This window comes from Alligator mississippiensis, chromosome 1 (assembly GCF_030867095.1).
Source record: "Alligator mississippiensis isolate rAllMis1 chromosome 1, rAllMis1, whole genome shotgun sequence".
NCBI lineage: Eukaryota > Metazoa > Chordata > Crocodylia > Alligatoridae > Alligator > Alligator mississippiensis.
Window position 1 is genome coordinate 427,697,515 of NC_081824.1, and position 27,546 is coordinate 427,725,060.

Consider the following 27,546-nt stretch of genomic DNA (forward strand, 5'->3'; position numbering starts at 1 on the left):
ACTGTGGGGAATTATGGGGTGGCTATAACCCACCCTGTAGCCACCCCTCCCAATGCTGCTGCCATCTGCCTCACCCCCACCTGCTTGGAGTTTGGCCTAGCCATCCCACCAGAAAAAGGCCAGCACAGCCCCTGGCCCTAAGCCCGCAGTCTGCCCTTGCCCTGTTCACAAATCTGGGGAGGCACATGCCCCCCATGCCTCCCCCAGAGGTGTGCACAGTGGTGGGAAGCTGCCCCCTCCTTCCCACTCCCTATGGCCCCCAGACTAGCCACCCACAGCTCTGTCCTGCTCCCAGCCCTGGGGTTGCATTCACTGCCTGGCTGGGCAATGCCTACTCCTGCCTCACTCCCTCCCTCACTGTGGGGCCCTCAATCTGCTCCCCTCACACTACTTCCCTCTCCCCCCCACCCGTCACCCTCACACACTTACCGGCAGGACACTGCTGTCCACACTGCCAGGCTACATTCTTGGCTGCATGCATGCACCTGGCATTTATAAGCGACATTATTGGCTACACTGGCCAAAAATAGCCAATTGTCGATAATGTTAGTTTTCCTTTTACTGGTGATGATATGATATGCGACTGATACATCAGTGCAACTCTAATTTAAAGGGCAGTCTTTACATTTCTAAATAGAAATACCAAATACAAAGCTTAATGTTACAGGATGTCCTCCTGAACTAACACAGGAAGAAAAAGTTACAGAAACAAAAAACATCTTAATAATTGAAAATGGGAACAACAGTTAAGTCGGAATCTCTCTCTTTTTCTTAAAGGACAACTATTTTTAAAAAATGAAGAATACTTTAAGATATGGCTCTGAAAACCAGAGGTCAATGTAGGTGGTACAGGTAGAAGCACTTAAGGTTGCCAGATACTTTGGGAAAGACTTTCTACCTACAAACAATTCTGGCAAACTGAAACATTTGGGCTGTAATTTTCTAGGCTTGGTGACAGCCTTAAGGCAAATTCTAAGGCCTAAGTTTCAGCTTAAGCATTCAGTTTAAGAAAATTTCAGAGTTGAACATTCCTTCCCCTAACACTCCTCAATGCAGAGTGACAGAGCATGCTGTCCAAGGCAGCAGTGGCTGAGCAGAACTTTCCCAGCAACGGTTTCTCCTGGCTACTGAGGCAAAGAGACTCTCTCAGGCTGGAACAATTGTCTGCGGAGTACAGTAAGCTGTGGATCACATTGTGACAACTAATCATGCTCAACCAATGTCTGCAGATATCACTCCCCCACTTGTAGACACCCATCCCATGTTAGGGACCGGGGGAATCCTCTGCAACTGGGAAACGCATAGGGGTTCCCTATCCTTGCTTGTAAATTGCATCCCCCCCCAATACTGGGGATCAGCTATGCAAGCCAGGGGAAATCCCTCTGTGGGGAACCTTCCTGGCATGCATCTGAAAGCATGGAGGAGAAAATTCTTATAGAGGGTCTCCCTTCCACATTTACAGCCTGTGCCCTGTGCTGCTGCCAGAAACATCCACCATCCCTCAGTGCATGGCTGCTGCATCCTGTGTTCAGGTGAAACCCCGAATTTCACTACTTATCATACACATCCCTAAAATTCCCTGGGATGCGTCTGATAAAGCAGAAAAAGTGAGACAGATGCTCCCAAGGCTTCAGGGGTCCATGGAGCTCTTGCCTGGGGAAGCTGGAGAGCGTGGCCAGCTTCTGGCTGTCCATGTTTATGGTGGGAGAGCAAACAGATGTCGGCTTCAAAAAAGTGGCACACTATCACCTTTTGTCATGGTCACAAATTTGAGTCTAGATTTGAGTCCAGTGTTTACTCACTCTTCAGTGGCTAGAGCCCCGGGCATAAGCAAAGTTCTACATGAGGATACTTTTTTTAATACAATATTCAGTTCTTTTCAGAAATTTACATAATTTCATGATGCAATACTTTTTCTTCTTGCAATCTCGTCTTGCCTCACTTGTCATACTTCCAAATTCTGCAGCAAAAGGTACAAAGCATCCAACAGCCAAACTACTCCTTTATGCAACTCTGATTCAATCCACAAACACCATCTATCCTGTACACTAAACAAGGCAGAGGTCCTCTAGAAAAGCATCTTATAATTTCATGTTAATATTGTACACATGCAGAACATACCCAAATTACAACTTTTTTTTACTACCTTAATTCAGATATTCCTTAAATTTCTTGAGGGCTTCACTTTGCAAGCTTAGTGTTTTACTAAGTTTCATTGCATATATTTAAAAGGTGGCACAGTGATACCAAGCACAGGAAAAGTGTATGTTAATTATTAAATTTACAGTTCAGTTACAGGTTATATGTATACTCATCCCAATAAAATGGAAAACTTTGATACAACCCCAAGTCTGGTCTCATGACCACTTTGTCACATTATATGCACATATACTTACATACCCTGAGTGCATGTACAGGTAAGTACAGATAAGTGCCATGGCCATGGTTCCTTAGATTTTAGTCTTAAGCAATTATGAATAGCTTGCCTGGGTAAAAAATCCCACTTGACCGACCTCTTGCTTGTGTAATACAGAATTTTGGAATTTTCTAAGTTTAAGTCATTGGGTATTAAGTTGATTGCCTTGGAAAAATTCAAGTTCAGTATCATGGCTGCCTCTACAAGCCAGACTTATAACTTTGCCACAAAGATAACTTGTGTGACAAGACCAAACTTCCGTGAAATCATGCATTTTTAGCTTCTAATTCTTTGTTGACAGAGCTCTTAATGAACTGTTCTACTGCTTTGCCTAGGATGAAGCTACTAGCCGGTATATTATTACCCAATAACCTTTTTAAATACTGGAAATACACTGGTAGTCCTCCAATCTTTTGGAGGTTCTCAAGACTAAAGTATTTAAAAAAAATCACCATTAATGGTACAGGAAAGCAGCTCGGCTACTTCTTTTAAAAGTCCTGGGTATAAATTATCTGGGTACATTGATCTGAATATTTCATATATGAAATTCACATGCTGTCTCATATCCTCCTTTTGCTATGGACAGAAAAAGATGCTATTCCATCTGTATCACATGGGATGATTATATCCTCTGATTTCATTCCAAAAAGACAATGGAAATATCTGATGAATATTTTGCCTATTCTGTATCAGTAGTTACAATTTTAACCTGCATATAGTAACTGAAGTATCTAGGCACAAGGTTTTTTTGTTAATACTTAAATATTTTTTTTAATCCTTAATGATCACGGATATTTCACTGACTCCTTTGACTTCCCTTCTCAGTAGCCTACATTTTTAAAACTGTAACATCACTTTATATCAATACCTGTTGTTATGAAAGACTGCAAAAGTCAGTACATTTCTTTTTTGTGGCCCTTTCTTAGTGTCTATTTTTCTTGCTCTCTTTTCTATTTCTGTTAACAGTAGATAGCCAGAATGCAAGAAATTTAACAAAAACATCTTCATCTATTGAAACAAGGAAAAGTATACTATATCTAGGTAGCAAAACACTACCCTATAGTTTTAGTTGGTACAAATGTCCCAAGGGAATTGAAGTACTGCATCATCATGTGAAAGGAAAAGAGACAGGAAGTGGCCATTATTTTGCAATGCTGTTGGATCTGGGGCAAACAGAGGTGACAAAGATCAACAGGAATCCTAATCCAGGTTGTCAACCATCTCTCCCATTGTTTGTGTACAGACAACTTAAATTGTATGGACTGGCTGCTACTAAAAGCTGCAACATTCTTGAAATCAGTCTTGAATTTTGACCATTTCATTGACTCTCTTTATTACTTATTACTTTATTACCGAATATCTCTGAATGAGTGGTTTTCTTAACTTACGCATTTATTTTAATTAAAATAAGCCAAGTCTAATTCTCTATTGTGGTTTTACATTACCCATGCTGGCAGGATATGCAAATGCTGTGGATAGATCCATGGGCAAATTGGGAAAGAGAAGAATCCCTACACAGTGAAGCTTCAGAGACATATGAAGCAGTATCTGTTTACACTAGAAATGGTCCTTCTAATCTGGGAGGCATACAAAGGGTAGACTCGAGGGAAGTGCAGTGGTGGGGAATGTCATCAGGATTTAAACAAAGATTAAACAAACCTCCTTAGGAGAGGAGGGCAGGAGCGCAAAATGATACAAACACATGTATAAAAAAAAAAAATAAAAAATCTAGAGCAGTTTCTCAAACCATGGGTTGCAACCCGAAAGTGGGTTGCAAGAATATATAAAAGGGTCACAAGCAGAGTTAAAAAAGGGATTCTCCCCTCTCTCAAACTTAAAAAAAATGGAGAAAAAGGCAGGAAATGGCAGGTTCCCCTGCAGGCTGGCAGAGTTCTAACCTGCAAGGGGCTGCTTATGATTGCAGGGAGTGGGAAGAGGATGATTAGGCAAGGGGTGCCACATGCACATGATAGTCAGGCAGCAGAGAGAGCAGCTCCTGCAGGTAAATCTATGGGGAGGACGGAGGGGGTGCATAGACAACATGTCAAGGGGGGCAGGAAGGCATAGGCTACCTTGCCCGTCACTTCACCTGCTCTCCAGGGTAGAACTGTGGCCCGAGGGGAGTGGTGGCAGCAGCTGGGCCATGGTGGCAGGGTAGAGCCATGGGCTGACGCAAGAGTGGCTGGCAGTGGGAGAAGGTAAGGGCAGAGTGGTCCTCTGCCCGCCCCCCCGCTGCTACTCCTTGCACTGCAGGCAGCATGGCTGGCGGAGGGGTTCCAGCAACTGAGCATTGAGTCTCGCTGCCCTGCTCTGTCCGCCTACACCAAGTCCTGCTTGCTGGGCCATGGAGGTGGCTCCTGCCTATGTCAGTCCAGCCCCATGCCCGCTGTGAGTGCACAAATCTGGGGAGGCATGTGCTCTCCATGCCCCACCCTCCTTCCCCACCCCACTCACCCACCTCCTGCCCCACACACTGTGGGTCTGGGGCAGGGGACTGCGGGTTGGAAGCACAGGGCCTGGGGGCTGTTTTCTACATAACTACTTATTGGATCAGGACTGGTCAATGTTTACAAATGGGTCCTGGTACAAAAAAGGTTGACAACCATTGCTTTAGAGCAGGGGTGGGCAATTATTTTGGGTGGAGGACCGCTTAACAAGGTTTGGTGAGCTGTCAAGGGCCACACTGGTAGCCCTGCCCCTTGACAGGTGCCCTGTCCCCTGGCCACCATCTTGGGACTGGAAGTCCCATCCCTAACCCCTGACCTTTGCCACCCTCCCCTTGCCCCCTGGAAATACTCCTTTTCAATGTTCCCCGTAAGGTGTAGCGATCTACGAGTGTGCTGCTTTGGTCCACCCCACAGTATAATAACAAAAGATGATACAATAGCTTTTTATTTAAGAAATAACTTTTTTCCACATACTCCTACGAAAGACGAAATCCTGCCTCCTCCTCATCATCAGGCAATGAGGCACATGGCATCACTTTTAAAGGCTGCAGCGAGGCATGGAGGCAGGGAACAGGCAGAGCGTGGAAGACCCATGGGGATGAAAGTGAAGATGAGGGTGAATCCGGAGGGGCTCGGGGTGAAGCTCGCCCAAAGAGGCTGGGAAGCAGAGCTGTTCCTTGAGCTGGCAGAGTCCACATGGTACCCGGCTCTGCCCCAGCCCCGCCTCGGGGAGGAGCCGCTTCCTGTCCTATGCAGCAGGTGAGGAGGAGAAAGGGGCAATGGCGATGATCACCCACTGATCTGCGGCCCGGCCCCTTGCGGGCTGCTCCGGCCAGAGATGCGCTCTCCCTCCCCACAGGGATGCTGGCGTGGTGAAGAGCCAGAGCGGAGCGGCCCTGGTGCATCCAAGCAGTAAGCATCCTGCTCTGACCCTGCTGCCTCCGCCCTGAGCCCCGAGCTGTGCTCCAGGTGTGGTGCCCAAAGTTTCCAGGAAGCTGCAGTCCAAGCCCAGCTTCTCTGGGAAGGTCCTTGGCACTGGGGGCCGCTACCCCGCAGCCACAGCTGACAGTGGAGCTCCTCTGCAGCTCTGGGGAAGGCCTGGTTCCTTCAAGTGTGGGGACAATCCCCACGGTGCAGGAGGGACCAGGGCAGCACCATGCCCCTACCGCACTCCCTCCTGCACTGTGGAGGTCTCAATCTGCCTCCCCCCACCCACCCAGCCCACTAATAAAGAAAGAAACTTTCCTGCCTGCAGCTACAATCCTGGCTGGGATTGTGCAAGTATCTCAGTGTGCCCACCCCTTCCCCCTCCTGCAGCAGCCTGTGGCTAGGTTGGGGTGGGTGCGCAGCATTAAAAAGTTACTGTGTGGCAGGATTTTCTATTGTACACGGCCACACATGCATGCAGCTAGAGGGAACCTTGCTTCTTTTGGGAAGTGAGTTGCCCCCTTAGTACCAGAAAAAAACAAATCATACACTAGAACTCAAACACCTACTATAATATATTTTAATTTTTTTAAAACAAATATTTTTGTTATGATATGTGCTTGTATACTGTATATCAAGTTGATTGCATATTAACTCAGAAATAAATTCTTAGTCTTTTATCTTGTGTGTGTGTGCATGCACACATGCGTTTTGGGGGGTGTATGGTGTGTGTTTATAGTGAGTGGTGTGTGCATATATGGTGGGGGTGTTTGTGAGGGGATGTGGCTGTGTGTGGGGGGCATAGGGCGTGCTGGGGAGTTGTGTGGCGTTTGTGGGGGGGGTGTGTGTGTGTGCACGTGCGCGCATACACACACAAACATGTGTGGTTTGTGGGGGGGTGAGGGAAGGTGGGAGGTGTGTGGGGACCTCCCCTCCCCCCCCCCCCCCCCCCCTCGCCCAGGATCTCCCCATGGCATAGCAGCAGGTGGGGGCGCTAGTGCCTGGCTCTGGCCAGTGCTTCATGTTGCAGCAAGGAGCGCAGCCCCTGGTGGGCCATTTGTTTCCCCGGCACTCCCCGCACTCATGAAGCACAGGAGGGAAGCCCCAGGCACTGGAACTGGGTGTTTTCCCTGGCCCAGCCCACTCCAGTACCTGGGGCTTCCTTCTTATGCCCGCCAAGTGTGGAGAGTGCCGGGGAAACAAATGACCCGGCGGGGGCCACACTCCTTGAAGTGCTAGGCAAAGCCAGGAAGCAGTGCCGAGCAGAGTGCCCCCTGCTGCTGCTTGCCAGGGCTGAGTGCCATGGGGGGAATATGGGAGGGATCCCCATACCCCCCACCCACACCCTGCCCACCTGCAGCCAGCCACACCCCCAGCCTCACGCTCCCTGCCTGCTCCTGCCCAGCTGCAGCCCTGCCCACACCCCAGCTTCCCTACCTGCTGCCAGGAGGGAGTGGGATACCAGGGAAGCCTGCAGGAGCAGCCCCACCCTCTGCTGGTGGGACCATCCCTTTTGCACATGAGGGTGGGAATGAGGCACAACAGGATATGTTGGGGGCAGGTGTAGGAGCTTTGCTTCCACCCTCGTAGGAAGAAAGGCTGGATGGGGCACAATTCACTTGAGGGGGCTGTGGGCAGGATGAAAGTCCCTGGCAGGCCGGATGTGGCCTGCAGGCCATATTTTGCCTTCCTGTGACTTAGAGTATATCACTTTACATGCACACACATCTACTGCTAAACTATTCAGGCTAAGATAACAGGAAAAGGATAAGCAAAGCAGACCACACAAAGCCATCGAATGATGGATCTCATCTAGGTAATGCCTACATAACCCATGGGCCCAAATATGCAGAAGCATCACATGCATGTCAAGTCCTGAATTTATAGTATACTATGCAAAAGTTTTTGTATTAAAATTTAATATTTTTCCTTCTTTTATAAAGAAGGAAATGCATAGTTTCAGTCGATTCTGATTTTCATAGATTTCATAGACATTAGGGCTGGAAGGGACCTCCGAAGATCATCGAGTCCAGCCCCCTGCCCAAAGGGCAGGAAGTCAGCTGGGGTCATAGGATTCCAGCAAGATAAGCATCCAGTTTGCTCTTGAAGGTGTTCAATGGAGGCGCTTGAACCACCTCTGGTGGCAGGCTGTTCCAGACCTTGGGGGCTCGGACAGTAAAGAAATTCTTCCTTATGTCCAGCCTGAAACAGTCTTGTAGTAGTTTATGACCGTTCGACCTAGTCGTCATCCCTTGGGGCGCTCTGGTGAACAAACGTTCCCCCAGATACTGGTCACCCCTGATAAACTTATAGGTGGCCATCAGATCACCCCTGAGCCTGCGCTTTTCCAGGCTAAAGAGCCCCAGGGCTCTCAGCCTGTCATCGTAGGGTCTGCTTCCCTGACCTCTGATCACGCGCGTGGCTCTTCTCTGGACTCTCTCAAGCTTCTCCACATCCTTTTTGAATTGTGGAGCCCAAAACTGGACGCAGTACTCCAGCTGCGGCCTCACCAAGGTCGAGTACAAGGGGAGAATGACGTCCCGGGATTTGCTTGAGAAGCATCTATGGATGCAAGCTAGCGTTTTGGTCGCTTTACTAGCCGCAGCATCGCATTGCAGGCTCATGTTCATCTTGTGGTCAATGATGACCCCCAAGTCTCTTTCTTCCGTAGTGCTAGACAGCGTAGCATTGCCGAGCCTATAAGGATGCTGCGGGTTTTTCTTTCCAAGGTGGAGAACCTTGCATTTATCGGTGTTGAACACCATCAGATTCTCGTCCGCCCACTTGCTGAGCCTGTCCAGGTCAGCCTGGATCACCCGCCTGTCTTCTGGTGTGGATGCTTTGCCGCAAAGTTTGGTGTCATCGGCGAACTTGGCCAGTCCGCTTCTGACTCCAGTGTCCACATCATTAATGAATATGTTGAACAATATGGGTCCAAGGACAGAGCCTTGGGGGACCCCACTGGTCACAGGACACCATGATGAGTGACTTCCATCAATTACTACCCTCTGGGTCCGACCACGGAGCCAATTTTCCAGCCAGTGGATCGTGGTGGACCCAAGGCGACAATTGGCCAGTTTCACCAAGAGATGATTTTATGGTTATGTAAAATAACTCTTACGTTTTACTGTAAGTGCTACAATTGAAAACTAAAAAAAAGGAAAAAACCCACAAAATCCAATGGAAATCACAAACAAATATTAAAACCATGCCAAAGGAAAAGTGAGAGTGTGCACACCTATATACATACATATGTGCAGTCACACATACATTTACTAAGTATAATAAAAATATCAAATGTACATAATATATACACAAGAATAATTTAATTAACAGTAACCAGCCTTTTCTAAAAGTATCACGGGACTGTTAACTTACCTGAAACTGAGCCATGAGTGCCAGTGGATTATTTTGACTGTTATCGAATGTTAAAACATCAAAGATTCCAACACAATTCACACGTAACCTTTGGGACCAAGGGAAGAGGCCATTAGAATTTTTAATTTTAGATTTTTCCTCTTGTACTTATCATATTAAGCATTATGATTACAAGAAGCCATCTACATTCTTCTGCTACAAAATTAGCTAAAACATATGGCACAGATGATAAAATCAGAAGTTTAAAAAGGACCTTGAAGGTCATCTGGCCCAAGCCCCCTGCACGAATGCAGAAATGCTAATCTTGAATCATTTGTGAGCTATGTGTATCCAGTCTCCTCTTGAAAACTTCTAGTGAAGGAGACTTCAAAACTTCCTTGGGCAGTCTGTTCCACTGCTGCCTTACTGTTCTAAAATGGCAGCTTTCAATTAGGGTCAAATTGGAAGTTTCAAAAATTGGCATATTACCTACTACCTGTGATCAAAAGATAACATTCATTTCTTCTAAACTGAATTCAAGACTTGTTCCTTAATAACAAAATTCTACAGCTTCATTCCTCCCATACCAGCTACAAATATAAAATATTTTAGTCAAAGTACTAATTTATTTTCATGCTCTAGCATAGGGACTGCAGCTATCATGCACAAAGATGTCAGTAATCAAAAATAATTAGCAAAGCCTGTTTTTCTTACCTTGTTTTGCCGGTTACCAGAATCTTCGATGGGTCCATAACTCGACATGCCAATCCTGCTGTATGAATGGTTCGCAGTGCGGAGCTGAGCTGCACAATATATGCCCAAATAAGAGACTCTGGAAGTAGCCCAGCATGCTGCCGGGGCAGAGGTCCATCATGTTGACCTAAACGGCAAATATTATCATATCAAAGAAGAAAATGGCATCAACTTCATGTGAAGGCCAGAATGTAAAATTTAAGATGTCAGATTTTAAAATAAAGAACTGAGCAACATATGTACCTCTTCATTCAATTCTAAACACGTAGTTACTGAAAAACCATTGACTAAACACTTCACATTATAGTTCATGAAATAAAGACATTTTTAATGAAAATCTTTGAATATCTTTGATTTTAGTGAATATCTCTGAATGACAAGACTTTCAAAGGGTACTGATTTGCTGTATGTTACAATTTTTTACTCAAATTCATAAAGAATTACTTAATTTTAAGTCGGAATTAAAACTCAGTACAAAAGGCTAAGTTTTAAAAACCGCAGTCTGGCTGCTAATACATCATGGCACCCAAATAACAAACCAAACAAACAAACCAACCCAGAAACCAAAAGCATTCCTAAACAACAAGCCTATACTTGTTAGTAATTAGTAATAATTTGTGCCTTTCTGCCACACATGCAATAGAAAGGAGTTTCACATGGATATTTCCCATTCCCTAGTTGTACAGACAAGAGAGAACAAGTTAAACTTTCATTCGTTTTTCCCCCGACGGAAATGAAAGATTATATATGGCCAAACATTGGAACACTGAGCTTTATTACACCTCAAACATTTCATTGTGACCCAACTCACTAGACTGTCATGCTATAGGAAGAAGCACTTTTTCCAATCACCTTCCAAGAAGGCATGAACATATGATAAAAAGCTAACACAAAAATCTTCATCAGAAGCTTATCTTGGGTGAGATAAGCCAAGATCATAGCCAAGATCATAGCCAAGTATGTGAACTGCATGCTTTAGTGGCTGCTTCTCAGGAAAATAAAGAGGGAAGACTGATTTTGGATTTAAATTTTCATATTATTAGCAGTTGATTCTCTTCAATATTAGCTGTAAAATACTGCTGTTGTTTATGGGGCATCAAGTAGGACTACAGTGAAAACCTTAGTACCTTAGTGGATACTATAATTTAATTTGAATACAAACCATATAAGATCTTTTAAGACCTTTCATAATGCAGCAATAGGGCATGTTTTGCAGCTTTTGGGGCTATCAAGGTCATTAATGTGGTTCTCTTCAGCAGGGCATTATTTCATCAAAAGTACTCTCAGGCATTTGCCTGAACATTAAGATCACAGACACCTTCAGCCACTGCCACAAACAAGTCAGCGTATAGGGTTTTCCCCAGAAATGCATCAACATTTCTGCAGGGGTGTAGGCTGTAGCCGCGTTGGTCTCAGGACATAGGTAGACAAGGTTCCTTGGATGAGTCTGATATCTTTTATTAGACCAACCCAAATAGTTGGAGAATAGTTATTAAGTAAGCCTTTGGGTTCAAAAACCCTTCGTCAGGTTAAGGAAGTTTCAGCAGTTGGTGAAGAGCACACACCAACTGCTGAAACTTCCTTAGCCTGACGAAGGGTTTTTGAACCCGAAAGCTTGCTTAATAACTATTCTCCAACTATTTGGGTTGGTCTAATAAAAGATATCAGAATCACTCAAGGAACCTTGTCAACATTTCTGGGCATTTGCTCAAAACAACTGTTTAACTGTGTTGCAAAACAAAGAACACAGCTATGGATTTCAGTTGTAAATGTTCACTTTTTTGAGGGTAGAGGGCTAAAGGGAGATCAATGGAATAGGCATGTTTTTTAATTTCATTTCTAATTTCTTGAACCCTTAGTTCACTTTTGGTCTCTTAGGCTACTACATTTTTTTATGGGCAAGACTGTTTCTCCTTCAACCCAGCAATGGGAGCCGAGAACAATCTGAAATTCTATTTCTTGTGCAGCTGAGGAATCAGTATGAGAGTCATCCTCCGCAAACTGGTTTACTTGTAATACCCACTTACCACACTTTTTTATACTATCCCTTCTGTTAACTAGGGAAAAAAAGAAGATAAATATAAATGGCTAAATGAATTGGTGGTTGCTTTATTAAGCAAGATTCTCCCTTATGTCAGATGCACATTTTACTTCAGACTATACTGGTGCATACTTGGTGAACTACAAGCATGGCAGGAATACATAGATCCCTGATAAAACTAAGAGCTTCAGCTGTTTAAAAAACAAACAAACAAACAAAAAAACAAATAAAAAAACCTAAAACAGAAATATCATTATAATACTTAAGTGTCAAATGTTCTTTTTAGTCCAAAGTGTGCCCTATTAATTCCAAACTGAGATAACACTATTGAAAGATCACTCAACCTATGTCAACAAGGCAAGGAATCGCAGCAGGTATCTTAATGTAATAACAAAAATAAAAAAGACATCAAATGTTATGTTTCTATTAGAAAGCTGGAGTTGTTTACGTTAGCTTGATACTTCAGTAACTGCTGGTTTGCAATATGCTTTTTTTCCTCCCTGAAAGGAGAGATCAACATTATTGGCTTTATCAGTGTGTTTAGGAGTAGCCCAAGATAAACTCTGCATGCTATGCTGCTCAGACTATTTAGAAGCAGGCCTCCTTTCTCCTTCCCAAGACAGCAAAGAAAACAATACAAAATGGGGTTTAAATCCTGTGAGAAAATTCTATTGAATATTTAGTTTTTGCCACGTCAGGAATATTGTGAAAACAGAGTTTTCAAAACTATGGTGCAAACAGAAGTTTCTGATTTGAGGTTGGCAGTATTTTCAATTTGGGTGTATTCAGCTTGTCTGGCATTCCAGGAGACTGCCCAAGTGCTGCTTTTGCTTACGCTGCTCACTTCCCTGCTCTGCAATGTGGACAAAAACTAAACCAACTGAATGATGGTAATCCTCCACTGTCATCTGATAACTCTCCCACTCTCCCCACGTACCAAAATCAGACACGTTCTGTAACTCACAGCGACAGACTCAGTATGGTTCAGCTTACCATGGAACATTCCCCCAGAAGTCCCAGCAGCTCACCTGGGTGGATGCAGTCAAGTGGACACGCTTGGATATGGCTTTGCAATCTGGTTATTCACACATTCACAACATGGATATCTAGTGTAGCATAACCATCACCCAAGCAAAGAGTCTTTTCAATAAAGTAGAAAACAATGGAAACGTAGGAGAGCAAGTGAAAAATGATAAAAACGGTCAAGACTGGATCATTTAAAAAATAAAAGCTTTTCAGCACAGAGACATCTGCTGGTGTTGAAGGTGCTATATTGCATCCTAGATTATTACACAAAAGACTAGATGCAAAAGCTATAGGAGGAAAAGTTTTGATTATGTTCACCCTCTTCAGATCAGACAAGAAAAGGAAATAATTTATCTAGTTCTAGTTATATGTAGTGGAATTCTTCTGTCTCTTTCAGGACTACAACCTGAAAGACTTCAACATATGTTTAATTAATGATTGAAAAGAGATTTTCAGAGTGGCAGTTCTTATGTGAGCAAGTCATTTATTTCTTGTTAAATCAAATAAAAGCCCATCATCCTTGCTTTTTGATTTTTATTTTTGTGCTCTGAGGATGTCAGTTGTGCAAACTTTTAAAGTATAATAACCATGATCTAAAGCAAAGTGAGGAACAAAATGAGGAAGTGGTTCCCAAGGCAGGAGGTGGGTTTTTTTTGTGTTCAGCTAAATGTGGTTGTGACTCAAGAACACAATCCTGGCTGCATGCTAGTGAAACAGGCTGGCCGGAGAAAAAGCTTCAGGGAAACCAGGGAAAGCCCTAACTGACCACCTAGTCTAGCCCATTAATATTTTTTTTAAGTTCAGTACTTAGATTTCTGTTCCAGATAAGCTCCATCACACTGTCTGAGGCAATAAAATTCACTGGTTGAACAGAAAAAATAAGAACAAAGTTCTTTCTTACTGCAGTTTGTCTAACAACAAATACCCTGCTAAACTCTTGCCAGCCACTCGGCAGACAGAACTTTGCATACAATTATTCAGCAGCAGGTTGTTTAATTAAAAATCAAAAACAAAAGTCCCAATGTTTCCCAAATATGAATGTACATAAACATTAGGGCCCCATTGTAATAACATTTAATTAATTTTACATTGTCATTACATTTCCAGTTTCAGACTGTTTACCCATGTGCCTGGGACTGCAGCATGTTGAACCAGGTCAGAGCAGCCCCAGCTGGCAGGAGGACTGTAGGAGTCAGCCTGCCAGCCTAGGGCTACTGTGACCCAGCTCAATGTGATGTGGAGGGGCTAGCTGTGGCACAAGGGTGCTCCAGTGCAAGGTTAGCTGGCAGACAGCCCCTGCATTGAAGCACCCTCATGCTCTAGCCAGCTGGGTCAGCATCTACACGTGTACTCCGGTGCACTAAATAATGCTGTTGTAGGATAGTACTTGCATTGACAACTATTAACTAACTACAGTGGCACTTATTAATTTACTGTGGCCTAATAGAGCCAGACACGTCGATGCTGAGAATTTACTGCGGTGCTAATTAGGCAACTTTGCAGTAAATGTCTAATGTAGACATACCCTGTGCTATTACTTTTAGGCTGTTTTTATATTCAGAAAGATTTGTAACATTGACCTCCACTACTCATATTTTCATAGTTTTTCATAGTTTTGTGGAAAACAAAATTAAAAGGTGAATTCTTTTCTGGAAGACAATTCTGTTCCATGACAAGGACAGATAGACAAATTGCAGATTCAGCAACAAATAGTTCTGTTGAATAAAAAGCAACTTGGTATGCCGCCTGTTTGCCAAAGAGAGCTTTTTTATGGCTTTTTTGCTTTTGCTAAAAGGCCTATTTGCCTTAAGGCAATATTAGTGCAATCAAAACTATAAATCAGAGCATACAAAGAAAGGATGTTAAACAAATATTGATAATTTAGATTTTAAAGCACAGGCCAAAGGTTATTTAAAAAGTCTTGCTTGTTTCTTTCTTCTCTTCCAAAGTAGAGAGGTGTTCAATGGAAACTAAGGAGAGGGGGAAAATATTAGCCAAAATATACCTCTTTGTTTTCTAATGTTTATTATTATTACTATTACAGCATTATTAGTAGTAGTAATAATCCATCAGGCCAGTAACGCCACACTGAAAGACTCAATAAAACTTCAGCAGGGACTCCACAAGAATAAGTTTCATGTAACTTAGTTCTTTCTAGGAAATGAAAATTGATAGCCAAAGCAAGGTATGAGAATGAGAGAAACTGGAACTGTTCAAACAAATAGATTCTAAAGAGACAGAAATCTTCATCTATTAAAAAGGAACATACTCCATTTTTAAAAATCATGTGAATACTGTTAATCTACTGGTGCTTTTTATGTAATTATGAGAGCATGCCACCTGAAGAATGAAGATATATTATTGAGCAGCAATGACACAAGGAACAGATTCTAAACAGCTATGAAGTAAATGATAACCATGAACACAGATGGTATTGAGCATAAAAATAAACCCAAGTTGTTAGATCTTTTTTCACCTGTCAAGTGAAAGCTTTACACCACATCCCTTCCAATAAAATTGTGGAAGAGTGTTTGCAGATGACATGGCAAAATGAAAAAAAAAAAAATAGACCACATTGTAACACCAGAAAGTGACATGTGAAACAGCTATGTGACCACAGTTCTTTTCTTTTAACCGTCAAAAATTTGCTCTCTAAATTGGTATGCTTGAGACAAATAAGGCTGCACATATGAAGAAGTCTTTGAATTATCTATCTGCTGATTCACAGCTTTTATGTACTAAACATTGAAAAGCAATGGAGCCATTTAGGGCTGCATAGCACAGAAATGCCCATCCTCTGTATGTGGAAGAGGCTCTTGCTGTGATGCTCTCAGGAGTCTTGTAGGCAGCCACACAGACACTCTATTGAGGAATGGAAAAATGCTGTATAAGGTAGACAAAATCCCAGAATTCAAGGCCCCTCCTACACGTTACATGTATTACATAATTAACTGGTTACCTGAGAAATTAATTTAGACTGACTACACATGCAAAATAACAATTATGCCATAAAAGGTCCAACTAGCTATGAAGACAGAGCTCAAAAACATGCAATAATGTTATAGCTGTTGCTATCCAGCTTTAAATTTGCACATGTAACAAGGGGCTGAGAGTGGCTTGCAACTGCAGCCAGGACTGGGAGTCCCAAAGCTGAGGTGTTTCTCCACACCTGTATAGTCCCACAGCTATGGACTCTTGGTCCCAGCAGCTCCCCACAGCACCCAGGACCAAGAGGCTCTTGGTCCAGTGGTACCCCACGGCACCTGGGAGGCATCACCAGGATCAAGAGTCTAGAGAGACTAAGAGACTCTTGGTCCTGGGAGCCACTGGGTGCTTGTTATAGCTGCAAGTCCTGTCAACTACAGGACTTGCAGCTGCAGAAACTTTCTACTTGATGGTGCAGGGACAGCCTGATCCTGGGCTCCTCCTGTACAGGCAATAAGGCATGTTAGGATCCGATGCCATCTTGTCATGCATATCATGCAAAATAAACCCAAGTTGTTAGATCTTTTTTCATCTGTCAAGTGAAATGCCTGTCATGTATGTGGGGCATTCATGGCAGGAGGTGAGATTGTGTGGAACAAACATCAAATCTTATCATGCTTTTATCTGAATGTCTAGAGGGGCCCTAAGCTATTTTCTCTTGAACAGCTCCTTTTATGATGCTCACTCTCAAAACTGGAAAGCAGCAGTTACCCTAAAAGATGAGCCAGGGAAAAAGAAACCCAAATATATAGGACTGCTTTGGCAAACATGGTTATCTGACTAGTCTCTTCTAAACACCAACTTCTGCACTGTGACTAGTTTGAAGTGGCTATTCTGAAGATCCCAAAAAGGATAGTAAAAATAGCTGGAGCAGAAAAAGGAAATAAAATTATCAGGGATCCAGGTTTTCTGTTTCCCACAGAAAATCACAGAAAACCATGGATTCCCCATTTTTATCAGAGAAAACGTGGATTTTCCCTTTTAGCAGAGAAACCTGCTGATTTCCTGCTTTTGCTAAGAGCTCCACAGGCTGGCAGAGCTTCAGCCTGCAAAAGCTGATTGCAAAAAGGGTGGGAAAGTTCCAGCCCTGCCCGCAGGGGCAGGGGAGGGAGAGGGGGAAGGGCAGGGCCTGAGACTTTTAGTCACTCTTAAAGGTTAGGTCAGGTTCACTTTCCTTCTGGAGCCTGTAAGGTAAGTGGGGCTTGTAGAGGGCTGGTGGGTTGCAGGGCAGGACTCGGGGTGGGGGAGGGGAAGCTGGCTGGGGTCTGAGAGATGGGGAGGTGTTAGGGAAAGACACGGAGTGCCCAGAAGGCTGCACATGGAACACGAGCAGCTTGATCAGCCCAACTCAGTTTGGCTCCTCCATGCCCTTAAGGGAAGCCGCACATGGAGGTGCCGAGCTCAGTCAGGCTGATCAAGCCGCTCACATACTACATGCAGCTGGGCAGACACACTGACAGGGAGCGGGAAGGTACTGGGGGAAGGCCTAGAGGGCTGCCCAGCTGGCAGCACGTTAAACCGGAGCAGCCCTGGATTGGCTGCTGCACCCCGCGCCGCTTGCCTGCAGAGCTGTGTGGCCGGCCCTGGGAAGGCAGTGCAGGGTGCAGCTATGGCAGCAGCAGTGAGATGACGGTGGCTCTGCAAGCAAGCAGCACAGTTGGCCAGGAAGGGAGAGGGCCTCACATGTGGTAGCTGCCACTACTGAGCTGTCTTCCCACAGGCGGCCACACGGCTCCACAGGTGACACACAAATTGCCTGGCCAGCTGGGAAGAGGCGACTCGCATGCGGCGGCCACTACCACTGCCAGTTGCGCCCTGTGCCACTTGCCTGTGGAGCCATGCAGCCAGCCGCAGGAAGCAGCACGAGGTGCAGCAACAGTGGTGGTTGTGTAGTGGCAGCTGCCGCATGCGAGGCCCCCTCCCCCCGGCCGGCTACGCCGTTTGCCTGCTGAGCCATGCCACCTCACTGCTGCACCCTGTGCTGCCTTCCCATGGCCAGCCGCACAGCTGTGAGGGCAAGCTCTGCAGCCACATGGCTCCGCAGCCAAGTGGTATGGGGCATGACAGCAGAGGGCAGGGTAGTGGTGCCACCGCATGCAAGGCCCCCCCCGCCGGGCAGATTGTGCAAGGCCCGCAGAGGGGTACCGCTGCCCTCACCCCCCCACTACAGCCCTGCTTCTGGGAGTGGACATAGACACGAACTCCTCCTCCTCTTTCTTGGTCTGTCCCCCCAGCCCCTTTGGTTCCCTTCCCTCCATAAACTTACCTGTTGGGGTGTGTGACTGTGCCTGTGTGTGCTTGTGAGGGAGGAGTGAGGGGCACCAGCAGAGCCGGGAGGGGGGGGGTGCTGTAGGGGGCTTTAATTTGTAACACAGATTTTGGGGTTATCAGAGAATTTGCAATTTTTTAAAATTAGGGAAAACCAGGATCCCTGGTTATTATTCAGGAAGGTATTTTATAACAATACTTCATGCCTTCCTAATTATTCTAATACTATAAAAGCCTAAGTCTGTCTGTCTGTCTGTCTGTAACGCTTGATTCATGCTCTGATTCGCTGACGGAAACAGCCAATAAGACCGCAAAGCATTCTGACAGAAGGCAGTCTTCCACCATGATAGTGGGGACACAAGGGACAGAGCGGGGGGTGGGGGGCCAGGCCAGCCCCCCTGCCCTGCTCCCTGGAGGTGGCAGCAACAGAGTGGATTGAAGGGGTGGGGGCAAGGCCAGAAGGGCTGGAATCACCTCCCCCTAGCCCTGCAGGTAGTTCTGGGTGGGGGGGAATGGGCCCGAGCGCAAGAAAAGCTGGCCTAACACGGCAGGGCACAGGACAGCAGGCCTGGCCTGACATGGCAGCAGCTAAGGGAGGGAAAGAGCAGGTCTCTTCCCCCTCTTGGGCCCAGGCCCACTCCTCCCTCACTTGGCCCTGAGCCTACTTCTCCCATCCCTGAGCGGGCCCAATATGGGAGCGGGGCAGCGGGCACGCTGTGGTGTTGGCAGTGACAGTGCAGCCAGGAGCAGGACCAGAATGGGGGGGCCTGGACCTCCATCCCCACTCACTTCCCCCCATCATTCTTGATGGGTAATTGGCTAGTTATATATAAATGCCTAGTTTCTGTTTTAAAAAAATGAAAACCTTCTTTTCCAGGAGATCCCAATTCCAGGTCTTATATTCAATATATTAGTCTACACAGCCAAAATATATTGGTAGCTTCCTTAAAGTTTCATGTAAAAATCTTCTCCCATTGCTGCTGATCCAAAACCAGAACTCCTTCAAATTAGGCTAACTATTTCCAGTCTCTACTCTAGGATACCACTAGAGAGGCATGGCAAGAAAATAACAAGGTAGATTTAAGGGGAAGTTGAAAGCCACATGTGGAAGAAACACAGAACTAAAAATAGCAGTGAGGACTACATGCTTATTTTGCCACACTAATTCTGTATTCGGTTTACAAATTTTGTTATTAAATAATCTCAAGACTAGACAAATCAAACCAGGTTCTTTTCTTCTGGCACATCACAACTTCAGGAATTTTTATTACTGGTGAAGTTTTAACCTTATTTATACGCATTTGACTCAAAAGACAGACTGTTCTAAATTGTATCTGCAAATTTGTATCACAGCCTTTCATACACCAGAAACCCAATACACCTCAATGTGAATCTGAGGAACCAAAATGAGTTCTTTAAATATTTCCTCTTTTTTCATACCTAAACAGTGTTACATTTTCGGAAGACTATAAAAATAATTGCCTAATTAGCTCTCTTAGCTCCTTTTACGAGTAAGAATCCCTAGTTTACAAATGGGAAAACTTCAGATCCAGCTATTAAAGGGAGGAGGTTTCAAGGGCACAAATAGTACAGATATTTTACTGGCAATTAGACAGCTGTTGTTCCAATTTTTGAAAATCTCCCTAGTAAATGATGTGCCAAGTGTCAGTGACAGATGGGATCAGGTAAATCCCTATTCCAGATCCCATATTCAATATATTAGACCACACAACCAAAAAGTAATAGTAACTTCCTTATAAGCTTCATGTAAAACTTCTCTCATTCCTGCTGATCCAAAAAACAGAACTCCTATGAAGTTAGAAGGCTAACTTATTGATCATTACTTAACTGTTCAACCACTTAGACACCTCTCAAATATTGGAGGAGGTTGAACACATTTTCCTTACCCCACTTCCTTTTCGTGAAATAGGCATCAGCACTTGGATCATTAAAGTGTCTGCTCATCATAGTTTCTCCTCCAGCATGAAAATCGTATGCAAACACAAGAGCTTAAAAATAAAGACATAAATGACAATTAACTCAAATACATCCTGTAAAATTACCTTAAAAGGTCAATTCCAGAAAAAACTTACAATGTTCTCCAAATGCTTTAGTGGTAAATACTTCACGCAGGGTTACAATATTTGAATGTTGAATTTTTTTCCACATATCAACCAATACCATGCATTTTGTATTAACAAGACGAAAACCTGAAAAGAGAATAAATCCACTTTAATTTTTTTTGAACCCTTACATTAGGGGCATGCAAAATACAGCCTATGGGCTGGATCCGGCCTGCCAGGCCATTCTATCCAGCCTGTGGGCCTCCTCCAAAAAACAATTATTACCAGCCCGCAGCTGCCCCTCTGAAAGCTGGTGGGAGGAAGGCTTTCAGAGGTCATGTGCCATTGGACTGAGTGGCCTCTGTACCTCCACCTCTGTGGGGCTCCCAGCACTCCAGCTGGGAGTCCCACATGAAGGTACTGAGCGTGATGGCACACGACTGGACAGTTTGTGAGTGGGGAACTCCTCTCTGCAGTGCCAGGATCCCAACATGGAGGCATGAAGCCAGTCTGGCCCAGCCCGGCAGCGCACACTCCTGGCTCCAGTGCCGGGAGCCCCACATGCTGGCACAGAGCCAGCCCGGTCAGTCCAATAGCATGCAGCTCCTGGAAGGAGAGTCAGGAGTCACACATGGTGGTATGGAGCCCGTCTGGCCAGATGGCACCTGTGTGGGTGGGTGTGAGATGCATAGGGGTGGTGGAGGCGGAAGTGGGTGTGGGGTGTGTGGCTGACTATGGGCCCCCTTGCCCCATGTCCCTCCCCTTGTGGAGCAGAGCCCCCACTGCCGGTGGTAGCAGCAGGCAGAGGGCCCTGGGGGCACTCATGCCCCATGGCAGGCAGAGCTTCCTTACGGTGCACAGCTCCAGCTGAATCCTGGGAGCTGCACATGGCAGCACAGAACTGGCCCAGCCTGGCGTGTGCCTTCAAACCAGACTAATCCTATGAACCCAGCTGACTTCCTGCCCTTTGGGCAGGGGGCTGGACTCGATGATCTTCTGAGGTCCCTTCCAGCCCTAATGTCTATGAAATGTATGAAAGCTGACTCCATGCCAGCACGTGTAGCTCCCAGCACTGCAGGCAGGAGCAATGTGCCATCAGGCCAGGCTGGGCTGGCTCTGTGCCTCCAAGTGGGCTTCCAGCACTCCAGCTGGGAACTGCAGGTGGAGGCATAGAGCTCACCCAGCCCAATGGCATGCGGTTCAGGAGCTACAGGGAGTCGCATGCCATCAGGCTGAGTGGGCTCTGTTCTGCCATGTGCGATTTCTGGGACTCAGTTGGAGTCGCACACTGTGATGGGGCTCTGCCTGCCACAGGCAATGGGTGCCCTAAGGGCCCGCTGCCTGCTGTTGCTGCTGGTGGCAGGGGCTGTCCGCCATGGGGCGAGCATGGTGGAGGGAGCGAATGTGGTGGGGGGGCACCCCCCCACTAACCCCAACCCTACCCACAAACCCCACACATACTCCTATTCATAACCCTGTCAAGGGGTGGGGCTACCCTTGCAGAACCCGACAGCTCACCAAAAGTCATTAAATAGCCCTCCAGGCACAATAATTGCCCACCCCTGCCTTAAGACTTTAATTTTAACATCCAATCCAAAAATACTGAGAAATTAGTAGTTTTACCAATATAAAACTCTGCTTATTCGATTCCAGCACCATGAATTGTTATCTTGGCCCAACTGTACTCCCTTTTTACCAACAATAACATTTTAAATGAAAACTAATTCAAGGCTTATACTAAGAATTCTAAACATATAGGTTGCACTGCAGTTTAAAAAGATGACAACTTATGACTTCTCTCACCATGTATCCTCCGAAGGCAATATGGCAGATCATCTTTGCTATTTACAGCTTTGTAGCATGATGTTATGTACCCAAAGTTGCTTGTTTTCTGTATCCGACTGAGTGGTGGCAGTGGTTCTAAAGGGAAAAGGCTGTGGTAGCTGTCAACTTCTGTAGGGACTGCTAAAGCAGTTTATAGAAATATATTAGACATTAAATTACAGTTGTGGGGAAGAAAAAAAAACATTACAGTAGTTGAGAACATTAATTGGACTTCAAGTCATTAGATGTCAAACAATACTCTTTGCATTGTGTCTTAAAAGGCAAGCAAGAGAAAGTTAACACACACAATTCTAGCTCTGATACAAACATAATAGTTTTCTGAGTGTTTTACGTAGTGGATATAGATGTCTTCAGAAAAACAGCATTACCATATTAAAGGTAAAGGTAAAGTTGGGTACTGTGAAGTGCCAGTTTCATTCTAACATTAAACCAACTCTTCTATAGGTAAGTGGAAGCAGCATATTGGCAGCTGTCCAACAAGCTGCCACCTTTTTTTGGTTTGCCTTGACAATTTACTGTTGCAGGTACTGAGGATGAAAGATTTTTACCCTCCCTCATATGAAGCAACAAGAATAATCACCGGTATCCAACAGGCCTCATAAATATCAACCTCTCAATCAATTCTTTGCTTACATCAGAATAGAATAGATAAGAACATAAGAAGTGCCATACTGGGTCAGACCAATGGTCCACCTAGTAGAATGTCCTCTCTCTGACAGTGGTAGGAGTGGATACTTTGGAGGGAGAACAGTGAATCAGGTATATCAAGAATAAACTATCCTCTGTGTATTACCTTCACAGCTATCCACCCTCATTAGTTCAGAGATGCCAGAGGAAACTTCTTCAACTGTCCTGTTTGATAGTTATTAATAGAGCTACTGTTCATGAATTTGCTATTCCCTTTTCATAACTGGCTATACTACCTGCCTCTAAAGCCTCCTGTGGCAACATGTTCCAGAGGTTAACTGCACACGCTGCATAAAAAAAGTACTCTCTCTCTTTTTAGTTTTAAATCTGTGTCCTACTAATTTGAGTGACTGCCCCTTAGCTCTATTATTCTGGACTTAATGAATAATTATTCCCTGTTCACTTGGTCTATCCCCTTCATTTTATAGACCTTTATCATACTGTCCCCAGCCTTCTTCTTTCCAAACTGAAGGAGAAGTCTTTTCAGTCTCTCCCGGTAGGGCAGCTACTCCATGCCCCTGATCATTTCTGTTGCCTTTTTCTCTAGCTTTTCTAATTCTAGGGCATTCTTTTGATGCAGAGAGGATGGCTTCATACTGACATTCAGTTTCTCCTGCTCTCCAAGAGAAAACCACGAGTGTACAGATGTTGAAGATTTTTCTCCCAGAGCAAAAATGACCACTTCGGGAGAAAAATAACCTGAGAACAACCCAAGTTAAATCACTCCCGGCTCAGCTTCTCCTGGGAAAGAAAATATACATGATTTCTTCTGAGAGAAGCCACAGTCCTGTCACTTCCCAGGGCGCTTTGCTCCCATCCTTCTCTCTCTCTCTCTCTCTGTTTTTGCCTCTTGGACAGGCAGCAACAAGCAGTGGGATTGCTGGGGCCCCTCGGCCAATCAGTGGCGGGATGCAAAAACTGTGGCGTATTGAAAACTGTGGTTTTCACCTCCCCACCAATCAGGAGCAAGTGATGAGCAATGGGGGCCCTCTGCCAATCAGTGGCAAGGTGGGAGGCGCACGGGGGAAACTGCAAGATTAAAGGAGCCACTGTGCAGCACACTTCTGCTGTGATTCTGGTAGGACCCTAGCTATTTAGGTTTATACCTCTGAACCAATTAGTCTCTAAGGACATTTATACATGTGTTCCAGGAATGGGGGTGGGGGGCAGAGGGGGCACTTTAATAAGAGAGGCTCTGGGAGCCACTAATTATAATGTATGGAGAGTCACATGCATCAGTGTCTGTGTGTTGAACAAAGCGCCTCACCCCCATTTTTCAGTGTGGGAACGCTGATACACATGATGCTGGAGCACGGTAATTACTATGCTCCAGCAGACTCGATTAAATAGAGTCTGCTCTGCAGCCTCACTACATGTGTATAGGCACATTAAGGTGCCACTCTCCCCTGCCTTCTGTCATATATCAAGCTTATAGTGCCATGAATCTGATACAAGACTGGTTATGATGTGCACTGATGACAGGGTCTAAAACTAGAATTGCCTCACTGAAGTGGACACACAGGAGGGCAGGGAACAACTACAAGCAGACCTGGACAGGTTGGACATATGGGCAGAAAACAACAGAATGCAATTCAACAAGGAGAAATGCAAGTGCTGCACCTAGGGAGGAAAAATGTCCAGCATACCTACTGCCTAGGAAATGACTGCTTGGTGGCACAGAAGCGGCAAGGGATCTTGGAGTCCTAGTGGACTCCAAGATGAACATGAGTCGGCAGTGTGACGAAGTCTTTAGAAAAGCTAATGGCACTTTATCGTGCATCAGCAGATGCATGACGAACAGAACCAAGGAGGTGATAATTCCCCTCTATCGGGCGCTGGTCAGACCGCAGTTGGAGTACTGCGTGCAATTTTGGGCACCGCACTTCAAGAGGGATGGGGATAACCTGGAGAGGGTCCAGAGAAGGGCCACTTGTATGGTTAAGGGCTTGCAGGCCAAGCCCTATGAGGAGAGACTGGGGCACCTGGACCTCTTCAGCCTCCGCAAGAGAAGGTTGAGAGGCGACCTTGTGGCTGCCTATAAGTTCATCATGGGGGCACAGAAGGGAATTGGTGAGGTTTTACTCACCAAGGCACCCCTGGGGGTTACAAGAAATAATGGCCATAAGCTAGCAGAGAGCAGATTTAGACTAGATATCAGGAAGAACTTCTTCACAGTTAGAGCGGCCAAAGTCTGGAATGGGCTCCCAAGGGAGGTGGTGCTCTCCCCTACCCTGGGGGTCTTCAAGAGGAGGTTAGATAGGCATCTAGCTGGGGTCATCTAAACCCAGCACTCTTTCCTGCCTATGCAGGGGCTCGGACTCAATGATCTATTGAGGTCCCTTCCGACCCTAACATCTATGAAAGTTGAGAACACAAATGATGTTGAACAGAGAAAAGCTGGAGTTGTTCTATGTATAGCTAAGGATTTAAGGTTTAAAGGAAATAATTAAAACATGCAAAGGAAAAAGTAAGCAGCAGAAACCTAGCATCTGTGAAGCATTTTTCCCGGATGGAAAAGGTGAACTACTGAAGAAAATGTATTGGTTATTAACTACTCTAGCATAGTCAGATCAGGCCTAACATTACATGAGAAATCCAATTCAAGAATAGCTTTGTTGTATCATGCTATTAATGTGGTTATAGAGGTCTATAAAATCACCAAAGGTGTGCAAAAAGTGAATAGGGAACTGCTATTTACCAAGTCCCAAAATACTAGAACTAGGGGGCATACTGACTGAAATTAGTGGGAGACAGGGTTAATATGAACAAGAGAAAGTATTTCTTTAATGCAGCATGTAGTTAGCTTAAGAGGTTGTAGAGACAGATAATAGAGCCAGGTTCAAAAAGGGATTAGACAAATTTATGGACAACAGAGCTATTAAACAGGATAGCTGGAGAGGTTTCCTTTGGCATCCTTAAACCCATGACGGTGAATATCAGAGAGGGTATGACAGAGAACAGAACACTCTAGATATACTCTTCTATTCACATGTTCTGCCTCTAAAGCATCTGCTCCTTCACTGTCAAAGACAGGACACTAGGCTAGATGGACAATTGGTTTGACCCATTATGGCACCTCTTACATTCTTATGCAATATTAAGTGCATAAAAGACTTAGCTATTAATAAGCACAAGCCATTAATATTGCAACTTTCTAGTTACTTACCAGGAATATCAGCTTGATCAATCTGAGCCATTGTTATTAAATGTCTGTTGATCAGCTCCTGAGGAACAAATTATTTTATGTTTTCAACTTTAAGGCTATATATAATTGGTTGATCATCTTTGATAAGTTGACATTATAATTCCTTTGAAGGGCCAGCTTCCTATACTGGAATAGCTAGCTGATGTGAGGTACTCTGAAAAAAAAAAGTTACTAGCCTGCAAAAGTTACAGACTAAACCTATGGTTTCCTTCTACAGAAAGGTCATTCATAAAAAGTGGATTGAGGCCGTGGGAAGCCACCTCAGAACAGCTGCTTCTCAACAGATGGAGACTAGTATCAAGAAAAGTATTTTCCCTGGCCCTAAAGAAGTCTGAGGCAGAAGAAAGAATCTGTGAAGGTACATTAACAAGGCAGATATCAGCAATAGGGGCTTAATATTACGAAGTACCAATAATCAGAGCAACTCAACTGATGCTTTGCATCTTGTTGCAGGAAGCAGGCAGGTATATGGAAAATCCTGAGGCACAGTTAACTTCATACCCAACTTTGTACGAATTATATATACCAAAGAAATAGAAATACATATTCTGAGCATGTGAACATGTCAGTGTATGTAAAAGCATAGGAAAATCTTCACTTACGGAAGATTTTGTATAACTCCATTTCACTTAGTTTTATTTTAGAATTTGTTTAGAATACAGCTAATACCTCAAGAAGTGTTATGCACACGAATTTCAAGAGGCTATAAAATACTCATCTTTAAGCAAACTTTTGTCTTCTAGTACACATTCCTAACAAAGGTACTGCATGTAGAAGGCAATACTGTTTTACATACTTTTGTTTTTTGGTACTTCATCTATTACATGATTATATTTAAATACTGCCTTAGCAGTTTTAGAGTGGTCATCTGTCTTCTACTGATTGTGGCATTCTACTTTATTTTAATAAAGGTATATGGATATTTAATTTAGATTTGTACACTATGACAACTTACCTGTCTGAGTTCATCTGCCATGAAGAAGGAAGGTGCATTTGCTTTTGGCTGCATATAAGCAACATGAGGTGCAGTTGGAGGGTAAATATGATAGTTTGGAAATACCTAAAGACAGATACATTTAATTAAGACAGGTTTTCTTTAGAATTGGAAAATTTACCATTTTATGTTTATTATGAACATTTCCTGATCTACTGAATTTTTTAGTACTGAAGTAGTACATACACTACAACTACACGTGTGATCAGGGACTTGCAAGGCAAGCCATACGAGGAAAGGCTGAGGGACCTGGGCCTCTTTAGCCTAAAGAAGACAAGGTTGAGAGGGGTCTTGATAGCAGCTTATCGCTGTATCAGAGGAGTGCATCAGGAGCTTTGTAAATGACTGTTCACTACGGTGCCCCTGGGGAAGACCAGGACCAATGGATACAAACTCCTGGAAGGCTGCTTTAGGCTTAATACCAGGAAAAACTCCTTCACCGTCAGGGTGTCCAGACTGTGGAATAAACTCACTCCAGAGGTGGTGCAATCACCTATCCTGGAGGTTTTCAAGAGGAGACTGGACAGTCACC

At 44.7% G+C, this 27,546-nt stretch overlaps 1 protein-coding gene across 5 annotated transcripts in view; it reads right to left on the reverse strand.

The window, feature by feature from the left end:
- PAN3 (poly(A) specific ribonuclease subunit PAN3) overlaps window positions 1-27,546 on the reverse strand; it is a 128,968-nt gene that overhangs the window by 16,020 nt on the left and 85,402 nt on the right. For 4 of the 5 annotated variants that reach the window (XR_009458885.1, XM_059720210.1, XM_059720199.1 and 1 more), the window contains 7 exons: window positions 26,976-27,080; window positions 25,982-26,039; window positions 22,087-22,248; window positions 20,314-20,430; window positions 20,128-20,229; window positions 9,862-10,027; window positions 9,169-9,256 (listed from right to left, as the gene is read on the reverse strand). Coding sequence is in view for 4 of the 5 variants with exons in the window: in XM_059720210.1 (XP_059576193.1) it covers window positions 9,169-9,256; window positions 9,862-10,027; window positions 20,128-20,229; window positions 20,314-20,430; window positions 22,087-22,248; window positions 25,982-26,039; window positions 26,976-27,080 (798 nt within the window). In the remaining variant the exon portion in view is untranslated. The remainder of the gene's footprint in view (window positions 1-9,168; window positions 9,257-9,861; window positions 10,028-20,127; window positions 20,230-20,313; window positions 20,431-22,086; window positions 22,249-25,981; window positions 26,040-26,975; window positions 27,081-27,546) is intronic. The other variant, XM_059720187.1, reaches the window with a different exon arrangement.